Source organism: Zerene cesonia, chromosome Z (genome assembly GCF_012273895.1).
Source record: "Zerene cesonia ecotype Mississippi chromosome Z, Zerene_cesonia_1.1, whole genome shotgun sequence".
Taxonomy (NCBI): domain Eukaryota; kingdom Metazoa; phylum Arthropoda; class Insecta; order Lepidoptera; family Pieridae; genus Zerene; species Zerene cesonia.
The window spans coordinates 4,078,723-4,091,152 of record NC_052122.1 but is presented as its reverse complement, the minus strand read 5'-3'; the positions used below and the strand labels follow the sequence as shown (position 1 = coordinate 4,091,152).

The 12,430-nt window shown below is 32.6% G+C and overlaps 1 protein-coding gene across 1 annotated transcript in view; it reads right to left on the bottom strand.

Moving 5' to 3' along the window:
• Positions 1-1,470: 1,470 nt before the first annotated feature.
• LOC119835588 (dipeptidase 1-like) overlaps positions 1,471-12,430 on the bottom strand; it is a 106,677-nt gene continuing 95,717 nt past the window's right edge. Inside the window, exons 10-12 of the mRNA XM_038360502.1 lie at positions 9,462-9,537; positions 5,374-5,512; positions 1,471-2,031 (exon numbers count right to left, since the gene is read on the bottom strand). Coding sequence (XP_038216430.1) covers positions 1,924-2,031; positions 5,374-5,512; positions 9,462-9,537 — 323 coding nt within the window. The 3' untranslated portion in view covers positions 1,471-1,923. The remainder of the gene's footprint in view (positions 2,032-5,373; positions 5,513-9,461; positions 9,538-12,430) is intronic.

Sequence of the window (12,430 nt, the reverse complement as noted above, 5' to 3'; positions counted from 1 at the left end):
CGTATTCCTATAAAATATCCGAGGTTACTATTAATTTTTAAATTAATCGGTACTAAGGATATTCCAATTCACAATGACTTGGTAGAAAGAATTTTCGTTAAATACTGTGTATTCAATGCCACGTTAAATGCATCATTTATGATATTGATGCTAGCGCATCAAATACGGGGTCATAACGCAGAATTGACATTTTAGTGTTTCACAGAAATACGTCGATATTACAGGCTTCGTAGAAGGGAAATGAGAAGTGCAGAGTCACAGTGAGAATCTATCACTACACTGATTAACACTAATAGCTAATGTTTATGTACTACGTGCACATAATGTTATAATTGTCCCACTGCAATCTTTTTATACTATGCGATGTACACGATATTTCTTGACTTTATTGACCGATGAATTTAATTACAACGGTGTAAATTCTGGTTATTATAGCTGCGATTGTTCGGTAAGATTAAGGATTTTTGTTGACTATTTGAAGTTCATTTTGATTGAACGGTTACGTAACAATCTTAATTATTTTACTCATTCAATACAATGTGCATTAGATTGATGTGACGTGGGACACTTAGTCACATTATGCACAGTTTTGGTATATCATATACGGACAGTGAACAGGGACTTTTATTTAAGGGTGAAAACATCTAACGGACGATTCCAAAACTTCAGTGTATTATATATGACGACACAGTAAAGTTAAGGCGACGATTTATCGCGGACGTGCCTACATTGTCGGCCCCTAATGACAGAATGCACGCAAACGTAAAAATAAACATTGCCAGTATATTTGCGGAGTGCTACGAGTTTGTAAATAGTGGGGTAAATGGGAATTTATCTCATGTTTTACTCGAAAGTGATATTCTATTTTCAATCTGGTATATACCGTTAATATGAATAAGATTGTGGATTAGAATGTTTTGGAAATAAAGTAAGTCTTTTAGAATGAAAGTGTAAATTTACGCCGATCTTATATTAACATTTACCAGTAAGCAACCATTATATGTGCTGCGTATTCGGAGACATTTTCTAGAAACTGTGTTAGTGGTTGGAGATATATTAATATCGATGTCGTGTCGCCGTCGTGTCGTTACATATATAAAACCATTCGTTTTGAAATAGTTTGGGTTCCATAGTATATAATAGAAACCCTATTGAAGGGTTCATCACAACACCAATGACATTTATTGTGATAGACACACACATTTATTAATTATAATAAAATTGATTATATGTGCCGTATTTCTAGAACTTTCCACATATCTGCCGACGAAACCCGCATCAATAATTTGAATTTGATTTTTAATCATTATTCAATAACCACATTAAATAATAAAAATAAAATCCATAATATCAATAAAAAAAAAACTGAAAATAATATATAATAAAAAGAAGATAATTAAAAGTCAAAATATTTAATCGAGAAACAAATATATTAACAAAACATAATAAAATCATAATGCCAATGTAAAACAGGTATTAAATTATTCTAATACACTATCTATAACATTCAAATTAATATTTTTTATTATCTAAACATATTCTCAGCAGAGCTTTGGGGACAACACTGAAATATACTATCCAATTACTTCAAACATTACAATAAAACAACTCTGCGGTCTGCGACAATATTGATATCCATATAACGTGAACAATTAATTAAACATTAATATGATAAATGTCTAAATTAAGCCAAATAACATATTTTCAGTAATGATACTTTTTGAATCTGAAAAATGAACAATATCTATCGCAGCCAACCACACGATTCACTGATATGTGCGAAAGAGACAGCAATAACTGAAGACTGTTCTCAGTCGCGTCCCCAACCCCAGGCGAATATTTCAGCCGTGTCCCCATCCATTAGCCGCTGAGTACTGAACCGCCCAATCTTAACGAATCAAGGCAGACATGTATAGTGATCATTTAGGCGTAGTCCGTGTAGAATGCATTGCTGGTGCAGTTGCCGTTGTCGGTGGGGGAGTCAGAGTGCTCCTCTGGTTCTACACCGTTGGTACGCATTTCATCGCGGACCTGGTATGAAAAAAATATATTAATCCTATTTTAATTTTTGCGTAAAAAGATCATATTTTTTAAAACATATGTTGCATTGATCAATCATTTTAAATAAGAACGCGAAATTAATAGACAAAAAAAATTATTTGTTCTGATTTATTTTTATTAAAATGGAGTCCGGCATGTAGAATAAGAGACGGTCTCTATAATAAAAATAAAAATGAGGCATTCATGTAGTCTATTTTATCTACAATTCGACGCATATTTGCATGTTTTGTTTTACGTAAGGGATGAATTCAATATGACCGACTCCTCATAAAACAATGCAATAAATAAACATTCTGAATTGAACCCCTCCCCATTGAACGATGCTAAAACAATTTTCCGATTTTCCAAACAAACCCTATACATTGGACACAATGCAGTTTTTCAGTACACTTAAAATCTTTTGTATCTATCGTAATGAATGCACATTGTACGCCTAATAAAGCGTGCACCACTCACACGCAAACACAATCGTTAGGACTGAACTACACGAGCGGTTCTGCCGCCGCGGGAATCTGCGTGAATCCGCTGCCACAAATCACCAAACTACACGCGACGCGGTTTATCGTTCATTTATTTTACAATTCAACATAGATCCGCAATAATATCCTTCCTACTAATATTATAAATGCGAAAGTTTGTAAGGATGTGTGTGTGTTTGTTGCTCTTTCACACAAAAACTACAGAACCAATTGCTATGAAATTTGGTACGTAGACAGCTGGACAACTGGAATAACATAGAGGTAACTTTTATCCCGATATTCCTACGGGATACGGACTTACGCGGGTGAAACCGCGGGGCGCAGGTAGTATATTATAATCAAAGAATAAATAAGAAATTAGCGCTTCGCCCACTGTAAGTACATATTATACAGTTCACAGCACTCAGACATTACATATCCAACGGTGAAAGTTTTTTTACGGTCTAGAAATTCCTCACATTAGTGCGTTCCAACGCACATTTCATTTATATATAATTGAACTATAGATAAATTAATAAACCGATGCTTAGTATAAAACAATGTGTGGATGGAACCAGTGCAGTGATAAGTAATCGTTTAACTTCAAGAACAATTCATTCAAAGTTTAGAAGACACCGCGGTTTCCCCATGGGTTCCTCACTTACTACGGAATGCCTGTGAACTCATTTGATGAATTTCTACCAATTAAAGGAAACAGGATGCGAACATACGCAAAAGCTGTGAACCGTAGCGAGAAGCGCAGTTCGCAGCTTACAACTTTTATATTAAATCGTGACTAGAGCGCTTCAGACGCGGATTCCCGCTCGAGAACCGCCCGTTTACTATATGCCCTTAGTCACGTCAATGACGTCGATTTTATACAGAGCCTTAAATTATTTATGGGCATAGAGCCAATACCGAATACATTACAGACACGTGAATAAATGACATTTCAAACAAAATCCACAGATAATAACCACCATCCATCACGGTAGGCACATTTTTCAAACGGATTTTAATATTGTGAAATAAAGCTGAGTGCTGTTGCGGGTTAGGGAATTATAGATAAGAGATATTATATTGTGGAAGGGTCTGATGGTAACCGACTAAAGTGTAAGCAGAAATGTTATTATAATTATAATATTATCCTTTTATACGACTTTTTGGCTATTACTGGATTATCAAACGTGCTGTGCTATTTAACTAGCCCGGGTGACTTCACTTAGGTGCAAACAAGTACAAATACAAATACAACATCCATATGTTTGTCCACGATCACACATGTATGTAAAGTTAACATTTGCAAATGGCGTCCTACACTTGAGAGTGCGTATTCGCGCGAATGAACGTCAATGACCTGCATGTGTCGATTTCGTTTCAAATATTATTTAAAACGTAAAATGTAATTGAAGAGCGAAAAAGATAAATTTTGCCTGTTTTGCATGTGCATCAAATTTAAATACAAACGATATATCTTAATTTAAAATATGCATTTACATTTTGAAATAGGACTTTTTAACGGATTTTAAACACGATTTTTCATATTAAATATTTAATCCGACATTTCGAAGATTTTGCGGAATATTTTTCCGGATGGCGACACTCGCCGATAGTACCTAGGACGTCGGCAAAATGGCGCAGAATCCATCCTATTCTTAATTGATTCGCATCGCTTAGGTAATTTCGCAACGGTAATACATAAATGCGCGGTCGCATTAAAGGCGACAAAAAAAAAAGCTTTACAGCTTCTTTTTTCTTTTTCCTTATGGAAAACTTGTTATTCCCACTGTTATCCAACTACACAAATAACTTATATGACAACATTCTTTGAAAACGATTTTTTTTTTTATAAAAACATGCAAACGAGAACTTGACAGTTCGTTTTTTCGACAGATTGATATAGGCAAGGGAGGTGAGAAATTATGAAATATTATCCTGAAAAATATTAAGCAAATGAGACAGAAAACACGAAGAACTTGAGGAAAAATAAACAAATTAATTTAAAAAATATATGACGTTCATTACAATTTTATATTATGGGCATTAGGGCTTTACTTTGGTTGATTTGCCCGAGTTTGCGTGGAATAATTAATATTAATAATTGTTACTATGCGGATGAATTAATATTTTGTATGTACCTATTACACATTATAAGGTAATTTGCCTTTTGTTAATGGACAAAGAAAGAACTAGAAATAATAAAAAAAAATGAATTCCTCACTAACTTCTAAAACACAAAACAAATGTATATCTTAATATATAAATTCTCGTGTCACAGTTTTCGTTGCCATACTCCTTCGAAACGGCTTGACCGATTTTGATGAAATTTTTTGTGCTTATCCGGTATCTATGAGAATCGTTCAACATCTATTTTATACATACCCCTAAAAGCTAAGAGTAAGGCAGAACAGCGCTTGCCGGGTGCAGCTAGTATTATATAAAGAATAGGTTGACAGAAATTTGAAAGTTGAAATAAATTATACATAATGTATAAAAAAATCTAATACTATTGCAATAAACTGAACTTGAACTGCTCCGAAATATATATTACTAACTGCGCCCCGCGGTTTCACCCGCGTAAGTCTGTATCCCATAGGAATATCGGAAAAAAAGATGCCTATGTGTTATTCCAGTTGTCCAGCTATGTAGTTTTTGTGTAAGTGTAGCAAACATACACACATCCTTACAAACTTACGGATTTATAATATTAGTAGGATGTCTTTTTGAAGAGAAATTTAAAAAATATAAAAAAATATATCTCTAGACGGGATCGAACCCGCGTCATTTTGCCAAACGAATTCCTTCTACTCTTTCAGTTTCAGGGGCCTTAATAAAAAAAATTATATATTTATACCTTCTCCACCTGTCGCATAACACGCAGCATGTTCAGGCCGGCGAGGTTCTTCAGCTCCTGAACGGTCCACTGGCCGCTGCGCAGGAGTTCCGCGAACAGCTCCGGGTAGCGGGATACGTCCTCAAGGCCACGGGGTACTCTGGTACACGGGAATTTATTTCAAAATTAAAAAAAAAGACTAGAAAAATGTTGTAAAAAATATAAAAAAAAAATCTGTAAAAGATGTTGTACGTTCATGTGTGTAGTGTCAGAAAAAGAAAACATAAAATAATGGTCATAGTATTTGTTAAAAAAAGAAACCAAAATAGCTAATGTATCGCTAAAATGTATATTAAGGTGTGCTTAGTTTCAATAAGAAATATAGAAAAAGTTATCGATTTATTAACAGAATCCTATTAATATTATAAATGCGAAAGTTTGTAAGTATGGATGTACGGATGTTTGTTACTCTTTCACGTAAAAACTACTGAACCAATTGCAATGAAATTTGGTACGTAGACAGCTGGATAACTGGAATAACATATAGACAACTTTTTATTCCGATATTCCTACGGGATACGGACTTACGCGGGTGAAACCGCGGGGCACAGCTAGTAATATAAATTTGTGGATGCAATGATCGGGGTGGCTCAATTGAGTCTGATGCTTGTTTTAAATTTCGAGAAAATTTTTTAGCATTGTCATAGCCACACGAAACTTTCTAAAGCTTTCGACAAAAATCTTATATATTTTCTACAACCTTAATTTTCCAAAACGATTTTCTCATTTACACGTGCTTCAACATCGTGCCTATTTATAAACATAAAAACAAATATTTACTGTGGGCGGATGATACAGGAGGCCTACTAATTTAATTGGATAAAAAATCACAACAGCAGACCCAACATCACTGTACTATACTGTCAAATTTTCTTTGATAACCGGATTTTTTCAAAAATATCAGAAATTCCCAAATATCTCTTGATCCATATAATATCGCTGAACATACATGGGGGTTGTTGTTGTAAGTGTGAACGTCCTTCCCAGAGGGATACGCTACCGTGTATATTTCGGATTGTAGGAGGAAAAATTTAAATTTTTTCTCTGAATTTATCAGTTCATTCCAATGCTTTACAGTAAATTGCAATGTACGCCAACAGCAGATGAGAGAGTGGAGTTGTTATGAAATTGTGTCTACTTTTTCCCATTACAATACAAGATTTATTATTTATTTGTTCAGTGTTAATACGAGCAAGAGAGTAGTAGAGTTTCTTATTACCAATGTTATTTATCACTACATAGTATAAAACAAAGTCGCTTTCTCTGTCCCTATGTCCCTTTGTATGCTTAAATCTTTAGTAGTACGCAACGCATTTTAATGTTTTTTTTTTTAATAGATCAATAATTTAAATAGTGATTTAAGAGGTAGCTTTATAAGTGTATCTGTTAAACTACTCTAAATAAACGCGTGCGAATCCGCGATAAAGCTAGTATAATATATGACTATATTCTATACTTTCTCGATAGATAATAACGATCGAAAAAACAACGAAATTTAAACGATCTATCTTTGTTACTTTTTACGTTAAAAAACAGTAAATTTGATCTTTATAATAGCATAGAGATAGATCATATATAATATATCTCTATGCCATTTGGCATTTGACATAGAGACATATTATATATTATGTCTAGATATATATAATCTTAAGGTTCTTAGGCAGATTCGATATCGATGCTAAAAATAGCTAATTATCTACTTATTCGAATAAAGAAGAGTAAATAAAGGTTATTTATTTAATATTATATCAGGATGTCAGTAACATAAACATCAATTGCATTTTTTAGTATCAAGATAGATATATAGATAATATAGATGCATAGATATACACATATCTTATTCCAATATTGTATACTATGGTAAAATTTACTAGCATTGTCTATTCATTTATCGACATTAAAATCTTTAAGCAAGGTAGAAGTAAGCTGATAATGACTCCAGGTCAAAAATACCATCTCGCAAACTTTGCCGATTTACGTTCAAACCCTTAGAAGTTTGACAAGTTTCGATTATCGATTGACTTCCACAAATTTGAAGGAAGGTACATTTAGGGCCTGTTTCACAGTGTTAGAAATCCCTTAATTAAATTCTTTGACGAAAAACTTTTCTTCGAAAACATTTTCGCATCGATCCATTTTAATCCATTTTCGTAGAGGGTGTTTTCTCGTTTCCTCGAAAAATGGCTTGACCCATCGGCACCGTGAATAGTATTACGAAAAATATAGTTATCAAATACTTTTCAAGGAAAGGTACTGAGCATATAAGAGACGAGCTGCAGTTCCAATTGATTTAAAGGTTAAACATTGATATAGTACATATCTCATAGTCTCCACATTCCACATCTGCAATCTATTGACGCCACGTTTTCAGTTTTCTAACACGTCTGCTCATTAGTACTATCAAACAAAAAAGGGTTTAAACGATAACCAATAGCAATCCGAAGAATGTTGGCGTGACTCGATCAACAATAAAGGTCCAGTAATTTTCTGAAGCCATTTTGAACAGTCAAAGGAAATGAAATGGAGGGAAAACTGTGTAACGTAAGATTCCAGCTCGGTATTGACATGAGTGGGCTGAAGAGTTTGTCTTAAATAGTTTCTATGAAATGTCTATAATTCAAAATGAAATTGTCTAAATGTAACTCGGTATGCTTATGTTTGTAAATATTTTAATGCTGAGTGGAGGGTTCTTCGTAAGAGCGTCTATTTATAGAATGTTTTGAGTACAAGTTGGTAATTGGTAAATGGAAATGTAATCTACCTTCAAGATTTTTTTCTATCTACTTTACCATTACAAGTTTATTCCGGGAATGATCTTGTGTTTGGTGAACATTTTATTTTGATATTTGATTTGCGATAATTCATAGTCAATTATAAAGTATTACGAGAGTGTTAAAGAAGCTTAATAAGTAGTAAAAATAATATACTAATGCATGTAATGTCTGGAAATTTCAGTCTTAACTGTGGCTAGACTATTGTAAGGAAACAAGGTACCTATCGAGTTCTTTAGAGACTTTTCTAGTGTGAATTTTATTAGCAGACTCTTTTTGTAAGCATTTATAAAATCCATACCAATATTATAAATGCGAAAGTGCATTTCTTTTTCTTTCGTCGTAGTAAATTTTTAGTTTGGAAACAATTAAAATGATAGAGAATAACATAGGTTTTTTTTTTCCGCCGTGAGATTCCTAAAGGAATTTTCTAAGACTTTTAATGGAAAAGCTCTTTATAATATGGGCCTGCTATGCTAACATATAATTATTTATATAAGAATTAGCTTTTCAAGTATCATTATAAAGGAATGTTTGTTGATCAATAAAAATAAAGAAATACGAAACCGCCAGCGGAAAGATTATAAAATAAAATTAGTATATATACACATAGAGATATATATGAATATTTGTATAAAACTACAAATATTATGATGCTGATTAAGGTAATTAGCCTATATCGTATCACGTTCTTGACTGAGGATATATTTGCGATCCAATTACATATATTTGTACGTGGGATTGACTTCCTGCCTATAATAATGTTTGTTATTAAGCCATTATAGCATGTGGACTATTGACTGTGGGACACTGATTAATATTTAGTAAGTATTTAATTATTAGAATAACAGAATATAATGGTGGATTACAGTCCGATGGTGATGATGATGACTACTAGTAGTAAAATAACTACTATTAGTAGAGTTATAATTTATATCCCATCATGTATTTAACAATTGTAATAAAGTTGTCAATTATTTATAAAAGTTACTTTAATATTTATATAAAGTATTCGGTTATAAAAAAAAATAATATTACGATCGTTATATTTGAGGTTGTCTTCATTATTATAGTTTACGTACGAAAATTATCGTCCACATTAACATTTACAAATCTCCTTTATACTCATATACGAATGTTTTTCGGGTGACGAAGTGATTGGGTAACACGAATGGTTACTTGCACTACCTATGAATCAGTGTAAAAAAAGAAAAAGAAAAAAAAAAATAAACAAGAAAATGCATACTACTTTATAACCAATGAAGTTATATTATTTACCGGTTCACGCCATCATAATCGCCGCCGATGCCGACGTAGTCAGCTCCAATCATCCTCTTGATATAATGGAAATGTTCTGGAAAAATAAGCAAATATTAAACAGGTATCAAATTACGGACGGTATTTTTTATTATTCTTATAGTTGAGAAATTTTTGAGGCCCGGCGTTGCTACGGCTTGACAAAGACCTGGGTTCGTAACCAGACACGTCATGATTATTTTTCTATTCTTTAAAAATTTCTCATTTATAAAGCATTAAAATGCGATAAAACTAAAAATTTAATATTCTTACAGTTATTTAGTTCTTCTAGATATTCATCTTATATACACATTTATAAAAAGATGAGATTATATTAAAGCAAGAACAAACTTGAGTAAGTAACTATTAACTTCGACGAATACCAACATTTTTACAAATAGAAATCTCTGAAAGGGCTTAATTAGGCGTTCGCTACACAGGTTCCAGTTTTATGTTTATCTATCAAACAAAAAAAAATATTATTATATTTCTTTGGGTATTTCGATACATGTTACTAGTAGCGAATAGAACACAAAATGGAAAATGTGTGTACATATTCATGTCCTAATATATACATTGGCAGTTTCAGGACTAGCTAAAATAGAGTATCTAATAGCCTGTTTAATATTTGACATACATTTTCACACACTATGGTTTTCCACGATTTCGCAATCAATTAACGCGCCTCGTTATATTAATTACAGTAAAAATAGTTTCAATACAATTTCAAAGCAAACTCAAACAATTTTAGAGACTAATTCTAATCAACATCAATATTTTATATTAAAAAAAATAGGAGATTAATTGAGAAGAAAAAAAAACGTTTTAATTATTCATTTTCCTATTGATTTTTATACATTTTTGCTGTTAAAGCTATAAAATATATTCAGTTCACATATATCGGAGAGACAACTGAGCCCAAGTAATTGGATTTTGTTTTTCAGTCCCCGGGAAGGGCAGCCTAATGGCTAGAATGATTTGAACCTTCTTGCCTCCAGGTCCTGTGTAGCAAGGATCTAATTGTCTGGATTTAGCATTCATTAATCACACCTTATCTGAATGACTCGCGTTTTTATTAATGAATAGTTGGAAATCTCGTTTTTCGTTTGGTCATTCTTAGATATATTTAACGTTATTTGATCGTAATAATATATAATTTATTTTCGTATGCAATTGAAAAAACAGTGTACACTGTTTTTACACAATTTCACAAGGCAAATGCGATTAATTGAACGATCAATAACAAATAATAAACGCTCATACATTGTATTACTTCTGACATTATACATACTTCTTTATCTTGCTTCGGAACGCAATGTTTTTATATTATTAGTAACTTATATAATTATAAAGTTATTAACATTGTAACTATTTTACAGTTGCGTCATGCGTATATATATGTTCGCGAAAGTCTACAAAACTCTGCTTGTAATACTGTTCGTATGTTTCATTATATGTACATTAATTTATTCATTAATTCATATGCGTATTTTTCAGCCAATGCTTTTATTATTGTTTTCTTTTGTTTTGTGTGCGAATGGAGTTTTATTTTTTTGTTTTTAATCTTTTTATTCTTAATGGACCGAATTTTCACCTTTTATTAAATTTTATCGGTACTAAACTATTATTATATAATAACCTAAAAAATATATTTAAATGTCGGATAATTTAAATACATTTCTAAATAGATTGTTTGACACAATATTCGAAAAACAAGTTTTAACCAAGGATTAAAATATTAGTTCGTATTCTAAAAAACTAACACAAAAGTTTTAATACGTACTAATGCTTAAGTATGAGGCGTGTATAGACATGGAGAAAAAAGCCCGAACATTTAATGATAATTTCTCAGACAATTCAGTTTTAAAACTGCATCACACTCACCCGTACAGGCTCCCACGTCCGCTAACAAAGCAAACCTACGGAAGTTTAGTCTCCGTCCAAGTTGTGAGAAGTTGTTCTTAGTTGAATTATTGTTTCTGTATGAGACGGTTTGGGAATGGTTGCGACCGTTGAATGCTTAGAGTGTTTAAAAAAGGTTTTAAACAGGATTTAATTTTTAGTTTTATAGCAATGAAATGCTTTATAAATGAGAAATTTTGAAAGAATAGAAAATATTTGATCACGAGGCGGGATTCGAACCTCGTATTTTGCCAAACCGTAGCAACGCCTAACCTCTCGGCCACCCGTGATCCCGCCACAGTAATCGAATTTCGTCTACTGTTTCGGTTATATGTGCCTAAGGGGCACCCCACGCCATCTATTGAGATGATTAATTACCATCACAACCAATACGAAACATTATTTCAATGATTACAATATTGTATCGATGGAACGCAGCGTTTGTTAAATTAAATTTTTAGTTTTATAGGATTCGAACCCGCGTATTTTGCCAAACCGTAGCAACGTAGCAACGTTGCTACGGTTTCTTTCGAAATTTCTCTTTTAAACAGGATTATGGGAAGGTGACGTGTGTAAAAATGTTTCTTCCTTGATTGCAATGCAGAGTTATCGAGTGTTTATTTTATCATATATCTATACGTAGAAATATAATATGTATCGTCAAGTAGGGAGTCGTCAAAAGGTATATGTTTTTTCTGCGTATAAAGGAAGCGTTTTTTTGCTAATTGACTTTCATTGTATTCTTTAAAATCACAGGTTGAAACAAATTTTCGAAAAACAAAAAAATTCAAAATTATTGGTCTTGTGCATATAAGCAAAACAATACATACGATCCGAATAAAGTTTTATTCAATTCGTGAGTCAGTTGAATTTCGTACGCCAACTTTTTGACTTAAAATTGGAGCGCCCAATACAGAAGTCCACAAAGCAAACGTCTTTTGTTTTAAGTACATTTCCGTGGATATACAAATATAAAAGTTATTATTCGGGATCCGGGATAAATTCCGCGACCTACTCAATTATTAACAGCCTCAGCCGGGGCAAAGTGG